Source organism: Temnothorax americanus, unplaced genomic scaffold, assembly GCF_048541705.1.
Source record: "Temnothorax americanus isolate GAGA-0224 unplaced genomic scaffold, ASM4854170v1 Scaffold54, whole genome shotgun sequence".
In the NCBI taxonomy this organism is placed as follows: domain Eukaryota; kingdom Metazoa; phylum Arthropoda; class Insecta; order Hymenoptera; family Formicidae; genus Temnothorax; species Temnothorax americanus.
This window is the reverse complement of record NW_027509696.1, coordinates 610,713-630,209: the sequence shown is the minus strand read 5'-3', so window position 1 is coordinate 630,209 and position 19,497 is coordinate 610,713. Positions and strand designations below refer to the sequence as shown.

The 19,497-nt window shown below is 43.3% G+C and overlaps 2 protein-coding genes across 4 annotated transcripts in view; one reads left to right on the top strand and one right to left on the bottom strand.

The window, feature by feature from the left end:
* The window catches only part of LOC143904593 (A disintegrin and metalloproteinase with thrombospondin motifs 7), a 67,198-nt gene that overhangs the window by 8,195 nt on the left and 39,506 nt on the right, over positions 1-19,497 (top strand). Inside the window, exons 1-2 of one of the 3 annotated variants that reach the window (XM_077419397.1) lie at positions 11,836-12,730; positions 19,159-19,320. In XM_077419397.1, coding sequence (XP_077275523.1) covers positions 19,236-19,320 — 85 coding nt within the window. In that variant the 5' untranslated portion in view covers positions 11,836-12,730; positions 19,159-19,235. Of the gene's footprint in view, positions 1-11,835; positions 12,731-19,158; positions 19,321-19,497 lie in introns of those variants that run through there. The other 2 variants (XM_077419395.1, XM_077419396.1) reach the window with 2 other exon arrangements.
* On the bottom strand, positions 288-5,419 carry LOC143904598 (A disintegrin and metalloproteinase with thrombospondin motifs 7-like). The gene is made up of 6 exons (XM_077419404.1): positions 4,305-5,419; positions 1,910-2,075; positions 1,332-1,636; positions 950-1,074; positions 733-879; positions 288-438 (listed from the first exon to the last, which is right to left on the bottom strand). The coding sequence occupies exons 1-6, from the start codon at positions 4,452-4,454 to the stop codon at positions 288-290; spliced, it is 1,044 nt and encodes a 347-aa protein (XP_077275530.1). The 5' UTR covers positions 4,455-5,419.

The following is a 19,497-nucleotide window of genomic DNA, read 5'->3' as shown; positions in this document are numbered from 1 at the left end:
ATTTATCAAACAGATTATAACGTCAATTAATTCTGCTAGAGTTTGACACAATATTACAAAATAATTAATAGATGAAATTTATGTGACAAATGTATTGTACAAATATCTATAATAGTAAAAGGAACAATATTGATCGATCAGACATAATCCTAAATATCTTTACTGGAATAATATTTTCATAGAACTATGTGTGTTGAGTGTGTTATATATTCGCATAAAGTCGTGCATCATTGCGCAATTAAAAACGGCCATTATTTATGCACCGTCATTACTTATGCAACTCGGTTTTACTCGAGAAACGCTGTTATAAATTTCCTGCTGCAACTCGACCATCGGATGGTATATAAGAAGACGATAGGGGACATAATAAAGTAGCTATCGTCCGTGTCCTTCGATGGACATCCACTGACTTCGGGCTCGTCATGAGAACAACCCATTCTATAAGATAGCATTTTTGTAAGAAAGCAGAATGGCCTTTGTTTAAAAGTTTTTTCTTTCTTGTGTTAAAACACAACATTGAAAAGAGCATTGGAATTTTGCATCTTTGATTAATTGTATTATTGCAATATGTGCGTAAAGTGGTTATAAGAAATTGATGATTTAATAAACGTTTAAAAAAATAGTTAATTTTACACTAAAAGTTATTTCTGCTTTCTAAGAATTCAAAACTTGTATCGCTTTTTAAAGACATTTCGAACAAATTTGTTTACGATTGAGATACATGGACAGTACACGTGACCAACTTCGTGAGCAATCACGATGCCGAGCAGAAGTCCGTTGTCTTCATTAATGCATGCAGCCTTCGCCGAGTCGCAGGCCGCAGCGACATGAGCCAGACCCATTAGGTCGCAATTGGTTCCCTCCGAGCAAATGTCATACCTGAGGATACATATGCCAATAGCAATGCGATGTACACGACGATTAGGTCTCGGATGCCCGGGAAAATTACCTGGTAACCAATACCGCGATATCATAATGATTTGGATGCATGTCATCCTTCGGATTCATTTTCTCTGCCCACTTCGCGAAACTCTCCAACGTATTCTCGGCTGCCGGACTGATGAGCAAATCTATCTACGAGCACATCAAGATCCAATAAATCGGACATTAATGTCACACGCAAATATTGCTTTTCTAATATAATTAGTAAAAACTATTTTTTTTTCCAAAGAATTGGAGGTAATACTACATTTGATATCTATATAACATTTATTAATTAAACCAATTTTTATTTATTTCAGGTAAATGAGGTATCAACAACGTTTATTGCGGCCTTTTTCTTTTTCTTGTTGAACGTGTCCTATGTTTTTTATATTATGATCGCACGTTACCTCCTCTTTCTCTTTCTCCAAATATATCACGCGCACCAAGACGACGTCTATCTGATTCCCCACGGAATTGTCGTGATAAAAATCGGACACCATGTTCATGACCGTCAAGAGGTACTGCTCGTAATCCGTCTTGTTGTGGAAGTCGAGAAATCTCCGATCGGCGATCAGTCCAATTTCAATGTAACGATGTATACTGTGCGTTCCCGTAGATACCGCGGTATCGCGCCTCGCGCCGGGAGAATTATTTTCCATTAGTTGCATTTGCCTTTTGGTCAGCTGCTCCGCCCACGCCGACTCCCAGTTGTCTGTTAAAGCGGGAATGAGCTTCCACAAACTTACGCGCCATTATTTGTCACTTGCTCGTAACTATGCGGAATCCTCTCGCGTTACGGTACATAATAAATATTCGCGACACGGACCGGGGAACTATATCGTCTCGAGCTAAAGTGAAATGTTAAAGTAATAAATGGTGGAATATGGCCCCGTTCAACGCCCCGTTCAAAATTACTTTTGAGAAGGAGGGAAACAAAAGGATAGGAATATACACACAGGCTAAAATATCTGAGGTGGTAACTAACCGTCGGTCCCGCAGTGTCTTTTCGATACGGTATCGGTTTGCCCTTTCTTCTCGTGCGGCGCATCTCGTTTGTAAGCCACGTGAATGTGTTGCCCGTCGGGCTCGGGTTCCGCCTGATACACTGGCTCGATGAAGTACCGTCCGTGATTAGTTTGCACGTAACCAGCCTGCGCGCGAGAGGTGTGTCACGTTGCCGATAATAATATGAAATAAAATATTGACATTTTCATATTTACGACGTGGCACATTGGTTAGCTGACGTAAAGTCGCTGTGTTGCAAGATTTTGATCGCGTTAAAGATCAGCGTTACAATTAGGGTGTGAAATTACGTATATTAAATATCGTAAACGCTATTTCTTTCTCGCCGTATAACATATATATTAAGATTTATGAACAGTCGAATTAATTCTGCCAGGATTCTATCTGATGGTTATTAGTTTCGGCATTTCGATAGATATCAGATAAGTCATGGCAGACTGCGCGTTCATGCCTGAGATATCTTTAAAATTAGTGTGATATAAATATATTATTATACGTCGAAAAAGCCGTGTAGAAACTGATAGAGCCCGATGATATTCATCGATTAGACGTCACAGAGTGGAAAAGGCCAAACGCGTCGACCATTCCACGTGACATTTCGGTCGATTCGCGCCGCTCCGTCATTTAGAAACGTTTACAAACCCTGCATTTAACGGGTCACCTGTTACGGACGCGAATGTCGTTCGTTGATTCGTTTCGCCGCAAATTTGCGTGACCGCGGCGGAAAATCGTAGATGGTAATCGCGCTCTCGACATGCGTCGCGACTTTACGTTTAATAGAATCAACTAGGCATATTCCACCCGCGTTTCGCGCAGTTTGCAGGTTTATCTGCACGCGTAATCGTTCGCCTTGTACTCTGAAAATAACGAGCCGCGCGGCGGAAAACTACTTTCGAGGCTGTTGAGGGTATCACACTGTAATACAACTATCGCTTCGTATATTCGAAACGCAAATATCGAGTTCGTACGCAACGCAATCGAAAAAAAACTCAATTTTCTCTAATGTCGCAGTCAAGCTATTGTCGAATAAAAAAAGTATACTTTGTAAAAGTATCGACAGCGCGCTCGTATAGGTGTGTTGTGACCCGATTCTTACTATCGTTCGTTCTATTTTTCGGAAAAAGCTGTCGCGTAATCAAACCGACGATATGCAAGTGCAGCTTGCAACAATGAATATTGCGTCGCTATAACGCCACGATTAAATGCCGCTGCGTGACACACGTGTTTCGCAGCGCGCTCCCAGTTTACCCAGGATCGACGCTTTTATTACGCACTTAGAAACGTGCATGTTAATACGGTGCATTTGCATGTGGATCGATGCGTATTGTCCCGCAATGTCATCGATTGTATTGTACAGTGTTTGTCGATCCGTTTCTATTTTCGTGATGATCACAGACGCAAAAATCGCATGACGGAGAAAATGGTGTAAACAGATGAAATTAGCAAGCGATAACAAATCTTATTATAATGATACAAATCTAGACCAGCCAAAATAGCATCGATGTTTATCTCTGTATAGACGTCTAGAGTCTGCATATAGACGCCTGAAAATGTGGTGTGCTACTGAAATAACTTTCAGCACATCGTCTACCGGGGTGCTTTGTTATAAATTGCAATTACATCACAAGCTCTTGAACATCTCGCACCGCGTTCTGTCCAATATTATTGCGTCGAGCTCGGTGACGGATAAAATGTAATAAAAATGCAAGAGAATATATCGTATCGCGAAACATGTCACAACATTCGCATCGAATTTCGACGGGATTTAGGGAATGTTCCAGCACAACCTTTCTGCAATATCCGTCCGACTGCGCTTGCAATTCTCCTCTTGCTTCGTTAACGTTAATCTCCCGAAGGAATCCGTGGAACGCATTATGTGCACCAACCACGCTCGTAGCCACTTCGAAATTCTGTTCTATCTCTCCAGCTCGCAACTCTCATCAAAATTAATAACAAACCATACGAACCATACGAGCGAAGATTAAAATCCGGCTCGCGAACGCTACCGAGTGTTACATCAATCGATGTTTATCTCAATCTGGCTGAATTAATTAACTTTCCTCACGAAGAAGCAAATAAGATCGTCGAGTCACGCAATCATATTAATTAATTTACCTTTAAATGCACGAACGATCAATTATAATGTTATCTTTAACGAGATAATTAATATATTATATAAGTAAGTAGGCAAATATCCATAAAGATCAATTAACGATTAATTCCTCTATCGAAGAATATCCGTCTAGGGTGAAAGGCGTACTTTGTCGCGCCTGAGATTCTTTTTTCGGTTCGTTAACACCGAGATTCTTGGGGTGAGCTATATATAGAATGTGCAACGTGTATTATATTGTACTAACCACGCCATCGCACAAAGACAGAGCCGCCCTGGAATTGGCGTGTCCCCGAACGGTACCGCGATAGTGACACTGTCGATCGGATGCCTTCCTGAAGCTCAGGCCCTCGTTGAGATTAGTGCTGATCCCGGCGCCTCGTGTCTCCACCACCATGTCGGGCGAGATAAATTCATGATACGGGCTGAGCTCCACGTGATGATCGATCCCGTTGAAGGGTAACACCAGGTGCAGTTTATTGGCCGACCCGAGGGATCGCTTGCCGCGCTCGCTGATCTCTCGGCGGTTATAGAAATTCGGCAGGGAATACGTGCTGAAGCTACCGTCCGCGAGCACACGCTTCGGTACCAAGAGCTCCGGCTCGTGGATGTCTCGGGTATACCTGGGTCAATTCGTTTGAAAGGGACACAATTACATCACCGATGACGTCGACAACGATGTCGCGAATACACACACAACGGCACTTTATAAATTTTTTAATTCTCTATGACTGCATAAGTATCCCGTCAAACTTAAAAGATTGCAGTTAAACATCTTTTAGTCGTAACTTGTGTTGCACGCCCTTCGTCATAATTGTCATTTTATATGAGATCCGACGAGCATCGGTTACAGATTCCGTCACGGCGAGAAATTAACGGCGATTGCGAAATGCGAATGCACTCACCTACCGTGATATACGTTTCCGGGCGCGTTGGCGTATTTTTCGAGTAGACCGCCATCAACAGTCGCGGCGAAAAGCGTTAGAAGTGCCAGGAATACGATCATTATGACTGGCTCGCGCTAAATCAGCCCGAATACGTGCCTGAAGTTGCCGGATGTCGGTGAACAGCCGAAGGAACGAAGTTGTTTCGCGCGAGCATATCCGGTTATATCGCGTATACAATGACCGGAAATACGAGCGCTTTATTTATCCATCGATCTGACTAATGACATCGATAATCCAATTAAAATGCAACAACTGTGGATATATAATATATGTATACCGATGTATATCCATAAGTATTTCGTATTTTGACGGAATATTGTCGTGTATATAGCTGTTATTGCAATGAGGCGATCTGCGCTCGTGAGAGAGAAAAAAAGAGAAAGAGACACTAAACAAATTATTAATTAAAATAAAGTAGATAGTCATTTGAGAGATATTTATCAAAATAAACCAAATATATATATATATATATATATATATATATATATCATATTTTAATTTACATTACAAATTTGTACGAATCAGAAATATAGAATAATAAAAAGTATCGTTAACACTAGAACAACCCCATCAAAATAAAGGATTCAAAATTCTTGTTTTAAATTGCAGAAATTATTAAGATGCTTTTATTGGAATTTATATTGACTTTTGTCAAGATAAAAAATGATTGTATGTACCTATGCCAATTTATTTTCTATCCATTATATAATTTCCAACCATTGTAACCAACCATTGTAATTTCTGTATAAGATGTCTATATAAAAATAACGTACGCTGGTTATTACCTGTTGAGAATATCTTCATGTAACAATTAACTCATTGTTGTTATTATGAGTAACATATTTTATCTTTATTAATAGAATCTTTTAATTTACGAATATCACGATCATATTGGTATTTATATTGCCCATTTTGCGCAGACACGGAATTGATAAAGATAGAAAAAGACTAATACAAAAATTAAATTTTTACCAGCGTGCAAATTTCGCTCGTTACGAAATTATTTTCCGATCGGGCATCGTGAAAGCGATCCTCAATTTTACGGTATTACGATATTCGATATTGCATGCTCGTTACGTCGCCCATCCAGGCTCTTATTCAGCGAACCTCCCTCGTACATGACCGCGTTATCGGAAAACGGGGAACGACGGAAAGCAACAGACGAATTGAAAACTAAAAATTCGTGCCGTCGTGCGAACGACTCGATACGACATTTAGATTTCACGGAAGGATGAACCGCGTTTAAGAGTTAGGAACTACGTATAGTGCGGTAGCACGTGAATATTATCATTCGCATTATCGACTACGACGCGATAAAATTTCATCCAATTTTACGCTTAGCTTGCAGTAACGGCATTTTGCATACACTTGTTGCACCTGGTTTAATGCCAATGGTAGAAAGAAAAAAATGCCGTTGTCAAGAGAAATGGCTTTATGGTCCTTTCAAAGGATCATATAAAACAAAAAGTAAAGATAATGATCGAAACCTGCGGTCGTTCTTGCTCTACAAAAGTAAAAATAAAAAATATCGATTTAATGTAAATACTCGAGAAAAGATGCACGCGCGTTATATTTTTTAATATTACATTACATTATTTAATATTATCTTAGTATATATTAGTTCTACATAGAGTAATTTTAAAATTGAAAAATTGTTATTTCGAAATTAAAATATTATTACAAATAAATATTACAATTTTTCGACAAAAAAACGATTTGCGCGGTTTCAATAGCTTCAAAAATACGGACCAGCACACTTATACTATAAAAACTATATATGTTATTTCTCAGCTCGTATAACGAATGCGTGTGTGCAAACTGCGTACGACTATGTCCGAATCAGGCCAAATATGGGCCGAATCGGCCTCCGGAACGGGTCTGATAGTTTAATCTTAGTTTATTTTTTAGCCGCGTCAAGCGAGCAAGAACACAATCGATGCTTTGTTATCCGTTAAAACCCGAAGCCTGCAGTATAAATCAGAATCGCTTCCACGGACGGCTGCTTCTTTTACCTGCGCGAGAACGCCGGCAAGAATGGTGCATAGGTAATCGATGACTTTGCATATAAAACATAATAATAACGTTATAAATTTCCAGGCCAAAGAGAGAGAGAGAGAGAGAGAGAGAGAGAGAGTTCGATGAATAAATTAAACAACGCCGGCCGACCAGCGCACGAATCAGCGGCGCCATCGATCAACGATCGCAACGGCTTTCCATTGAGGACAATGAATAAATTACGGGATGATATCCTACAATCGGCAGGATCCATTAACGAGGGCGCTAAAAATTCGTTGGACCAACCGGTCCGTATATACAACGGCCGCTTGCAAAATAAACACGTTACTCACGCTAAAGCCAGCTTATTGCTTCTTTTCGTTCCAAAGTACAGCACACGATGAGCTCTCATTAGGATCTAGATCCATAATTTATTCTTTGCATTAGGGATTCTCGACGCGATGTATCTGAGGCTTACATTGTATACACGGCTATATTGAAGTATCATAATATCAGGTTTTTGTGTGTTCATTTCTAATCGTTATGGCCATATCTCTTTACTCTTTCTCTATTTTTCGTTATTATCTGTTAATGCACGGGTATCTTATCGTCGCGTACGCTCTAAGAGCCATGCACCAAGTCCCGATATGTAAATATATATAGTGTCCCTCTCCTTCTTCCATCCGCCTCGTCCGCATCGTTTCGCTGTGTCAACCCTGCGGATATATCCATCCGCGGACGAAAGGCGTGGATGGGAAGGCTACGGGTGGTCTTTTTCGCGCTCGTCACTCCGGCTGTCGGTGACAACCGGTCGTTGGCCGGTTGGATAATTAAGGATCTACCTACCTGCGAGCGCGCCGCCGAGGGAAAAAGAACGTGCTAAATTGCCGGGGTCCGGGGTCTATAGGGATGACGCTGCGCGTACAGCGAAGGCACCCCGAGGCGGTGCAAAACGGGCCTCGTCGACGCGACGCGACGTCGTCGTCGATGGTGGCAGGACGGAAAACGCGCATCAGCATGTGTCGAGAGCCTATGACCGGTTATTCGTTTTCGCGAGCCGTAAACAGCGTATTAGCGGCGTTAAACGGTCGACGACAAACGGACGAGCGCGCGCTGGAAGGAAGGCGAAGCTGTCTCACCGTTATATTTACGGTTGTAACTCGCGGATTTTGCATAAGCGGCTCGTTGAGCGAGAAAGAGAGATTAGGGTGTCTCGACGCGGGCTTCCTTCATCAAGATCCCGCCTAATTCCTGTTTATATGACACCGGGGCGCGGCCGCGGCGAGCGCGACACGGAAAGCAGGGAGTCGGAGGTCGGTGAATCGATCTAGCCCTTCTTTGTGGGCGATTTAAATGACATTTCGCGCGAAAAAGGAAATCGGCGTTGGCGTTCGTTGTTTTTGCAATCTTGTCGGATTACAAATGATGGTCACGGCGGAGAAAACACCGGTGCGAAAAGTGTCTTACTGTTTACTTATTCAATCGTGGTCTCGATTGAGTTTCCGTCAGTGCTATGGCGACGGTTGACTTAACTCGTGAAAACTGTCGATGGCCGTTCACGTCTTCGACCTTCCTCGAAAGCCGCGTCAAATTCAAATTAGTATTATCGACCGCCCATGCAGCCGCTTTATACACGTTGCTGAATACCGTTGCGAGTATCCCGGCCTGTCATGCACATGAATGGACGAGACTCAATGCATATTGGCGCGGATACGCTCCGGTAGACTTAATCAAACGTACACCGGCCGGACAAGAGTTAATTCAACGCTACGGCCGATCGTTTGTCATACACGAAGGACAGAGTCCTCGTCCTCGGAGTGCGCGCGCGCGCGCGCGCGCGGGGTTGAGTTTTACCCGGAGCGGCGCAAAAACGACGTCGGACGTCCGCTGCGAGTAGAGTGGGTGGTCCCGCGTCTCGACGGCTCTCTCGGTGCTCGCGAGCGATATCGAGACACCGCCGCTTTGCCAGAGATAGCACCTGCGACGAGTAATAAAATCAGTACCGCGGCGGAGCACCGCCCTATACCCTGTCAAGCCCTCTCCTGCCTCTCTCGAGACTATAAACTCATGAATAATACGATGAAGCCGCGATACCATTGGGCCACCGGGTATAAGCGCCGTAGAAGTCGCAAACACAGCGACGGTGCTAACTAATCGGGCGCAACGGCGCGGCGGCGGCGGCGGCGGCGGCGGCCGAATTTATCGCTCATCCGCGGAGTTGAATTACCGCTTTGCTTGCGGATTGTCGATCGATTTCGACGCGGCGATCGCATATTCATTATTAGACCGGCGTTATCGTCGAGGTTGCGCTTCACAGATAGCACGCAGTGCGCCGCGTAGACGTCGTTCTTTTTTCTCTCTCTTTCCTTCTTTCTTTATACTAGCCTAAATATTTCACCATCGATCAATCCCGTTTTGATCGTACGATTTATCGCCTGTCTCGACGCGACAGCGTAAGGTCGCCGCAATTTCATCGAATCCACCCGTTGGTGTATCGCTGAAAATCCGTGACACGATTACGCGACGACGGCGACAACGAGCCAGCACAAGCCCGCGGAGTATATCCCGTCCTCGTTTTCGAGACCAGGCGGAGAATTAATTGTCCACGGAAGATATACGACTTCGGCAACGACTTTCTTGATAATAAACAGGTAGCCTGGTAGCTATTCGCACGTCCTACGAACCTCGCGCTCGCGTGGGCCGGTCATAAGTCGATTTTAGAATCGATACGACCTTCGACCGCAGCCGCCGCGCCGCGCCGCGCCGCGCCGCCGACTGTTGGGCACGATAATGCGGTATCTGTGCGCGTAAATTGATAATCGTGCCAAGCGCGCATAAAACCGCTGTTAAAAGTGGTAAAAGTACTTTCCATCCACCGCCGCGTCGTGGCTACATTAGACGACTTCAAAGGAAAAGATAAGGCTTCTCGAGAGCGATTTTCGCAATATCCTATGCGCCGCCTCTTCTTCTTCTTCTTCTTCTTCTTCTTTTATAAGAGGTACGCGTGTTCTGCTACGTCGGTTATTTAAGATATCCTCGGCATTACATGTTCAAATAGTGATATAAAATATCTACGTTTAAATAATTCATGTTGTATATTTTTCAATCCATTGAAATGTATAAAATGTGCTTTGTCGAACTGAAAAAACTTTATTTTTCGACAGTTGCAGTTGCAACAATTGTGTCTTTAACGTAACATGTAAAGGAACTATCTTTTTGAAGGCAGGTATATATACGATTTGTTGGGCGTTTTGGCTTCCTTAGCGGGCGATTGCTCTTTGGCATCGCTTTCGTATATAATCCCGACATCTCCGACCTCTCTTCGATGCCGTACACGCGCGGATCCCACCTCGCTTCCCATTTCGGCATTTACACGCCGGAGCTCCTTTGCGCGTGGGATGCCGATGGGCTCGATTTCGGTCGAGCGAACTCAATGAGAGAGAGGAGAAAGAGAGAGAGAGAGATACAATCCGCCGCGAGAGTGAGCGCCGCCCGGAGTATCTCGGGACCGCTTGCGAAATCGGAGTGAATCTCTCCGCGAAAACGAGACGGGAGTACGAAGAGGGAATGGTGGATCGAAAGGATTAAGAATGAACGTAACGATAAATTTATCACTGTCTGAGGAAGAAAGGAGTAGCCGACGCTGCATACATATTGGAGTATCGGATCTCGGCAGTGGAAACGGCGCGGCGTGTCAAATAAGATAGACGCGATTTTGCGATATCATTCGTGCCTTTTCTTAGCGCTTTGCTTCGATCTCGAGAGATTAAATATATACGTAGAATGTGTAAGAATATGAAATTAGGATATGGGAAAGAAACTCCCGATATTTGAGAAGGATTTAGACAAACGGTATTATCAAAAAAGAGATGAAAACGGAAAATCTCTCTTTCTTGCAGACGTTGAACATTTTCTTATTGATATATCGATTATCCATATTACATATTCCCTATCTTTCTGGTCCATTAATTCCTTTGTTAGATCGGTTTTCATTGGGGGGGAAAAAGAATTAATCCGTACATTTTTCTTACGAAGACTGCAGTAAAGTTGGATTTGTGAGCCGATGGTGAAATTAATTTCGCTGAGATCTTTATCTTCCACAGATGCGTGCTCCCGTTGCTGCGCTTTTTTTTTTTATCGTCGACGTCTGGGAAAGGTATTACCGGCTGTATCGGCTTAATGGTTCCGTCGAGAGGATAAAACGGTATATCGCGCAATTAATCCGAAAGGGTCGGCAGAGCGTGTCATAAGAGCTCATAAACCCAGGAAGCATCCTTTCGCGTGTCCCCTCACGCAACGACGAAGCAATAATAAAAGAGATACGAGATGGAAATCGCGCTGTGTGTGTGTGTGTGTTAGACCATTACTTTGAGATTAATTAATCTCGAGGAACTAAAGCTCATGCAAATTCTGTATTTGAGTCATAACGATGAAAAAAGACGCGTTCGTGAACGCTGCGGAACGTAAGGCGTTAGTTCAATAATAATGTTGCAATTCCCTTTTCTCGCTTGCCGAAGAGATTAGCTTAATTTCCATCGCGCGCGGTCTATTCCATGACTAGCACGGAGCGAGAGAGAGCGGGGAGCAAAAACGTATCGCTCCGTAGGCGCTCGTAAAATCGGGAAGAATCCTCTCGGAGGCACGCGAGAAGAATCGCGAAACGGCGAAGTAGCCGCACTAGCCGCCAGAACGATTGAGAGAGAAGTAGAGGGAGACGGCGAGGCGGACGCGGACGCGGACGCGGACGACGACGAGGGAGACGGAAGGCGACTGAAGGAGAGAGGCGTACAGAAAACGGGTCCACGGCTGGGTGGAGGAACTAGTCTCACCTAGTAGATCGCCCTGTCGCGGTGTGTGCTTTCGCGGGCGGTTGAGAGACGCGAACAAGAGTAGGAGGAGAGAACGTTGGAGGTTTCCCTTCTACGCGACGCGAGAGAGGAGGCGGATATAAAAAAGAGAGGCGAGAGAGCACGCACACGTACGCGAGAAACGCGCGCGCGTGGCGGCCGCGGGTGTGCGTGCGTATGCGTTCACGCGAACGTTGCACGGTGCGTGTTTGCACCGGGAGGAAACGCACGTACGTGCGGCAGAAGGAATCGAGAGAGCCTCGGGCAGAGAGAGACAAAGACGGAGTGACGGAGAGAGAAAGGAGGAAGGCGAGGGAGACAGGGAGACGGATCGTGTGTATGTACCACCAGAAGAGTGTACCAGGCTACTAGTGTTGTGACGGCGATCGTGCCCACGACTTCTCCGGCGGGCCGGCATCCGCGTTCTATCCGTCTCGTCTATTCTTCCATTTCTTCCTTTCCGTCGCGCCCCTCCCCCCGCCCTGGTCTTTGGCATCTCGTGTCGGATTCCCTCCGTCTCTTCTCGGGAGCCTTTGTGGTGTTTTCTTCCTCGTCGGGGAGGGACTATCCTACCCTCCTATCCTCCTCCGAGCCTCCGAGCCTCTCTCGCTTCTTTTCCTGAGAAGTTTCTTGCCTCGCTTCCTTTCTCTTCCCTACCTTCGGTGCGATAAGCGTCCTTACTTCCGGGCGAAAAGGGGATTCCTAAAGTGACGAGTTGTCGCCTCGGAGGCGAGCCAGTTTACCATTTTGACATTTACCGAAGGATGTCGTCGATAAAGTGTGTGCGCGATCAGATCCGGTAACTATATACGCGCGTGCGAGTACAGGTGTTCCGGAAATGCGCGCCACGTGCTGTCGCGACGACGTCATCGTTAACGGCCTAGGTACGTATGCGATTTGCATCGCAGTATATATAGCGAGATTGCTCGCCTCTTTACGAGACCGGCAGACTTGTTCGCGGTTAAACGCGTCCTACGATGCGAAATCTCGCCCGCGAAACGACGCATTATCTAGACCTTACGACTTCGGAGACCGACGCCGCCCGCGCCGCCGCCGCCGCCGCCGCCGCCGCCGTGACGCGTCGAGTTACAGCAGCCACGTGCTCGCGCTGCATCCGCCTTGCGTGCGGAATCCCTAAGTTTATCGCCGCGACTCGTGTCACATCCAGAACGCGTTGTCGCGGATCGTCAGCGCGGAAACATGAGCCGCCGATAGAGGTGTCAGACTGACGCCTTCGATTCTAGTTAAATCGCATCTCGCTGTTTTTTTACGCTACACGTTTTTTGTATGTTCTCCGAATTTTACTGGAAAATTTATCAAAGAGAGAAGAGTGTTTTTTGCTCTCGAAATATATTTGTTTCATTCTGATATTCCTCCTCTCGTGAAAAACGCGAATTGATGATATATCGTGAACCATATGGGATATGATATCGTTTGCGATGATTTTAAATGAGAAATTAACATTTAGCGTCGTCACGCGCGGCGCCAGTGACGGTATCGCGAAAAATTCGTGGCGAAAAATCGATTCTCCCTGTCTCCCTCGCTTCGCGTCTAAAGATAAACGCGACTAAAAGGTTCGGTAACGGTTAACCGCGGACGCGGATGATCGAGCGGATTCGCTCGGAAACTTAACAGGTTCCCAGGCCAGGCTGATTCGCCGCGCGGAAAAATCTCCGGCGCGGCGCCGTCAACGGCCTCGTTTATCTCGCGTCAGACGAGAGGATAAAAATTGCGCGGCGCCGGTAGTCGGGCGGATGGTCCTCTCCGTGCCGCGGCGCGCCGAAGTACCGCGCGAAAAAATAATGCTGTCCATAAATCTCGGCGCGGGATTATACGTAAAACGACGTCAGTCTTAAAACCGCGGCCCGGCCGCGCCGGCTCCGTAATGAGCGGCTGTGAATTTTCCGACGCCGACGGGGGAATCCGCGGGCGATATAGGACCTCCATCGAACGACGTTTCAAGCTCGAATGCCGATTCACTTACGATACGTGTGAACATTTTCAGCTTTTTATACGAAGCATAAAATATATACCGACGTATATATGTGTCTGCGATTCATCCGATTAATTTTTGCAGCTGGTAACGCTTTTTCACGATAACGTTTCAAGTTTTTTCCGTGACCGTGTTTCATAGAAAATAAAACGCACAAATGTTATTAGAAAAATCGCTAATAATTAGATACGCGAGGCGCAATACGTTATCGTCGGAAAGGCTGCCGGGCGTTTAATTTCCATACATTGCGATCCGATTCGACTTGCACGCCTCATGTCTGTCAACTTCCATTTGTCATCGGACAAATTAATAATTTTCTGCGAATGACAACAACGACGTGTATATCGTTGACGCGGTTATTCGCAAAGTTGCCCGACTTGTTTTTCATATGCGACAGAAAGCGTCGCCGGAGGAAACGTGTCGCGCGTTTATGGATCTCATCTGCGATTTTACATTAACACGCACGCATCGACACGCCCGCGCGTCGGATAATCACGCGTTCTCAATCGATCGTAGCTACAAATCGTATATATATAGCAGCGCTGCAAATGACACATAATCAATATAAGTTTCGAGACCGAATCGGTGATCACCGTATAAATCAACGAGCATTTTTATCACGTAACGACCGTTCTGAAAATCGTCCGGTTTGTTCTTAAATAAACTGATCCCGCGAATTAAAAACCTCGTAGCTACTCATGATCCAATTAAAACCGCGCGCATACGTAATTCTCAATCTCCCAAAACGGCGCGGAGAACGCGTATTAATTAATCGAAATGGGTCAGCATTATTTGCCGAATGAAAGCCCGCTATTTACGCATCGTATACCTTTCTTACAAAGTGCCGGATGCAGAAAAATTGACTCACTCTTACGTCATTATGTTGTTACACGTATCACGATAATGATAACCCGATGCGGTACGTCAGCGCATTCGAGGAGAGTTGCATATCAAATCGAAAGTCAACAAATTACGCTGCAGTTAATGAGAGACTTGTTTCGACTCTCCGAAGAGAACCATGTAATTATTAAATCGTTAAGGAGGGCTGTATACTATATACACGGACAGGTACATCGCTTCTCACGATCGCACGAGGATGATTCGCTGATGCTTTAAGTTATATCGTTAGCGCCGAGGGCGTCGAGCTCGTGTTTCGCAATGCTTTTTATTAAAACTTCGTAGTTTTTAATCATAAAAAATTATTTAGAAATTACTTGCAGACGAGATTTTTCAAAAAATTCAGTTGACAGATAATTCTTACATTTACATTTATACATTTGGATAATTGTTTACGGCATTCTTCGGATAAAATATTTCTATAAATATATATAAGTTATTAATTTAAATATTCTGTGAGAGAGATTACAAAATAATGTTATTCAATTTTATATGAGTATCTAACAAAAAACTCTTTACATGCTTTTACATGCTATTTGAGCTTCAAAGCGATAATACAGATTCAGAAAATATTTTTATCGCTGTCGTATGAATGAAAGTATGAATAAAAATATAACGGATAAAAAAGTTAAATCACATCCTTTGTATAAATAAATCATGTACCTCATAACGTTGAAAAATGCAGCGCGATAATATGTGATTATGTCATTTTATTTATAATTACTTTTACTTAACTTACGCAAAAGACATTACTGTAAAAACTTCCTGTACTTACTGTAAAAGCATCTCGTTTAAATAAGCTAATGTAAAGTTACAGTACCATGAATTTTTCGTATTTCCTACATTTTTATCTCGATCGTCGCATTTGCGCTCTTAATTAAGAGTCACGCGCGCATTAATTTTACCTATGTCGTGTATTATTCGAGCATATTTGCAGTTTACATAGACCGATTTTATTTTATAAATAAACTAACATAGAAATCTTTTCATAATTTCATTGTGTAAATAGTACAAGATTACGTTCTGTGTGAAAAACTTCAAAATTAACTTCCTTTATTTAACTTAACAATTTTTCTTTCATAAATTGCCGTGCTTTGGAAATTAAATGTATAATACAGTACTCTCAGATTGTCCCATTATTGCAAAGCGTATTATGGACAGTTATTATTATCATACATTGAAAAGCACCTGTAATACTTCAATGATCCAAATTTCTTAATTCTTTCAGTTTTGTGAATACGATCTACTTTTCCTATAAAAAATATAGTAATATTATGAAAGCCCGCGTAATGTGAAATCCAATGAATGTACAGGATTAATTTAGAGGAATAAATACAAAATTCTCTTACAGTATTCCGATCCATTACTCGGCAAACAAGAAACGTATCTTTTTACGAGCGCAGCTTTGTTTTCCGAGTACTTAAGCCGAGTAAGTCATGTATAAATATTTTACATACCGGCGATACCTTCATTGACAATCCATTTATGTTGATCGATATATTGTTAGAAAACTTTAATGACATAAATCGCACATTCACGCGAAACCGTTGGATTGTGGTATTACCATAAATATCTCCGCGCGCATTCTTATTCTGTAAAATACGAGTAAAAAAATATTGCAATGCGAAGCGTACGCGATAGCTGTCGCACGGATAGAAATTTATTATGTGGCCGCTTAATTTATTACCCGAGCTTGAGGCTTACAAAAAAAATGTATTGCGGATTTAATAACTAGATAACTCGGAATACGTAAACATAATTATGATAGTATCTATAAGCAAGAAAGATTTTTCTTAAATAATTGGATTACGAAAATGGATCGTGATAACATTATGATGATTTTAATATTATCCATGTGGTAACGGCGAGAAGATTTTGTGCAACAGAACTTTCTTCCAGCTAATCGATATATTAATTAAGCTTTCTTCGTTTATTGTTATAAACGAGAGAGCGGTTAATGTAAACGCATGTAATTCGAGAATCGACAAGCGCAAAGCACTTGAAAAGCGTAAGATTAATGAGTCTCATAGTCGGCGGCATTTTTTGCAGCACAAACTGGAAAACTGTTCATGTCTAAAAAAAAAAGTATTTACACGAACTCATATAACAATCGTGAGATTATTCGGCTTCACGTAATTCGAAGTCGCTCACTAAGCGTGGGTTGTCATATTTAATTATGTCGAGGTTTAAAATTTCGACGGCAGTAAACGTCGATATATACGCCTGTAGGAATTAATCCCACTCGAGCAACTTCAGAATTTATTTATTCGCTTTCTCGTTGCCTTTTCGCGAGCTTCGATATCTTCACGTGCGATTACCTATATGTGTTCCAACAGCTACCGAGATGCCTCTCACTTCGTTTATTTTCGTATAGTTGAGTTTTTTCCCCTTTCCCCTTTCCTACGAGGAAATAAAATGTTTATCCAAGATGCAATGAAGCCGCCCACTTCTGCCTGAGCATCAATTAGAGACATATATGTAAGGGCCGCGCGCGGAATGCGTGTTTACTCTCGTCATAGATTCACATCGTCCTCTAATGACACTCGTGCCGTTAATCTACACCGATGTTCTCATCCCGGCGTATTACAGGTGCGACAACTCAATCGAGATGACGCGAGACGCTTTAAAACCTACGCCCTGCTTATTAATATTCCGCGGTGGTACCGTAAGTGGTTACATCTGTTACTGACACGGCATACAATCGAGTCGAGCAATATATACGGCTGTAACGCGGATGCTTGTAATTTGCACATCGCAAACGTGTGCGCTTACTTCGAAAATAGGGGCGAATTCGAAACGGCGTCAATTAACACTTTAAATGCCTTGCGCTCGTATATAACTCCGAGACACGAGTTGTAATGTTATTTATACAGCGTCATATCTGTTTGTCATCATAATTCTCTTGTATTTTTACGGACCGGCGATGGTACAATTTCGTTGCGCATACTAATTTTAAGATAACACTATAAAACTCGATATATTTTTTTTATTTTTCATAATGTGATAGAATATCATTATAGAAGATGTGGATTTAAACACATTCACGAATATTCTCTCGCTTCTCAAAATAAATTTGACGTAACTTTCATCGCTGCTCCATTCAACGACTCAATTGTTAAAATGTATTTTGATTTCCTTATTCCACCCAATATCGATGGATTAAAAACGATATCGACAAATATTTATCGACATTTCCGTCAACTTCCACGCTCGCTTATACACGCAAAGCTTATTTGCGTTCTACGACAGATACGCGCGGAACTAATTACCAATTCCGCGTCGCATTAATGAACTCGTTTTTGACTTTCTCCCACCCGACTTATCATCCCGGCTACGAACCTCTCCTGAGCTTTCATAGAGCATCGGGTCTGGTTTCTATGTGGAAGTACTTGAGAAGAACACAAGCTACTCGTGCGGATTAAACCGACGCGTGCAGCTTATGCGATATCACAACATTCGTGTACCTCGCCGAGAATATATTACGAAGCCCGGAGTAGTTGATATTAATTAACCAGTTATTGAAAAAACTATTTTATATTGCCGCGAAATAATCTTCCCGAACGCGTCATGTTCGCGTGAAAGATATCGATTGAAAATTAGAATGCGTCGACGTTTATAGTTCTTAAAAAGGGATAAATCTACGACGCACGATGCAAATGACGTTCTCCGCACGTGGTCGAGATTACAATCGCGATTTAGCATAATTTTAAAATTTTCGATAAACGCTCATCGACAGCGTTATCGTTCAGTTTGTCTTACCGCGAGACGCCGCGAGCTATGATTCTATTGTCAGCGAAAGAGTCATCTCCCGAGACGAGCGCTGCCTTTAGCTTGGATAGAAGAATCCAGTAGCTTGTCGAGCTCGATCATCGGCACGGTATATGGTTGAACGAATTCCAATTATCGTAACTACGGACCGTCGCCGCGTCGCCACGGAACGGCCCTGAAACAGCTCGACGCGCACGAGAAAATTGTATGAGACACGTTATATCCGAACATAAGCTTGGCATGTAAAAAATATAGGACGAAACTGATTTTCTATCCCATTCTCTCGTTGACGGAACTTTTTATCCCGAGGAACGGACGCAGGTGAAAATATTTCACCCCTTTCATTCTTTCAGAAAGAAAGAGAGAGAGAGAGAGAGAGAGAGAGAGAGAGAGAGAGAGAGAGAGAGAGAGAGAGACAAAGAGAGAAAAGTCTCGTTTCGACCCTTAGAATTTTTCCCCCGTACCCGTCAAAAGAGAGAGCTTAAGTACTTTTCGTAAATTATCGTTCTACGCTTCGCGCCGTCGGCGAAACATACTTCGGGCTCAACAAAGCCTTAATTCGTAATCTTAAATCGCGGAAGTGACCCAATTGCTGCGCGATGAGAGGATTTAACGAGAAACTCATGTTGCGGTTGCGCGACGTGTGTGTTCTAGAATAAAGGGGAAACATCGGCAGACATCAAGGAGATCGCGTTTCGTTAGCGAGAAGCACGTTCGATTCAGTGCCAATCATGCGGTGTCTATTCATGCTCCAGATTCTAATCGCCGTGGTGCAGCACAACCTCCAGGCTCGGCAACGGCTGCCTAACGTCAGAGGTAAGTTTCATACAAATACGTTATTTGATACTATTTCTCGTACTAACGTATATAATACTTCTCATACTAATTATATAATTTACGGATGACATTATATGATTATTTTGATTTAATTGCAAACAAAAAAATAGAAATAGAAAAACGATGCTGAGCTCGATATAGATTCTCCTCTCCTCA

Excerpts from the sequence above, each read along its gene's own strand:
- LOC143904598 (XM_077419404.1), bottom strand. The coding sequence starts at position 4,454 with ATGGTGGTGGAGACACGAGGCGCCGGGATCAGCACTAATCTCAACGAG. Across the intron at positions 2,076-4,304 it reads TGTCTTTGTGCGATGGCGTG|GCTGGTTACGTGCAAACTAA; the intron begins GTTAGTACAATA and ends TCTCGCGCGCAG. Across the intron at positions 1,637-1,909 it reads AAGACACTGCGGGACCGACG|ACAACTGGGAGTCGGCGTGG; the intron begins GTTAGTTACCAC and ends CCGCTTTAACAG.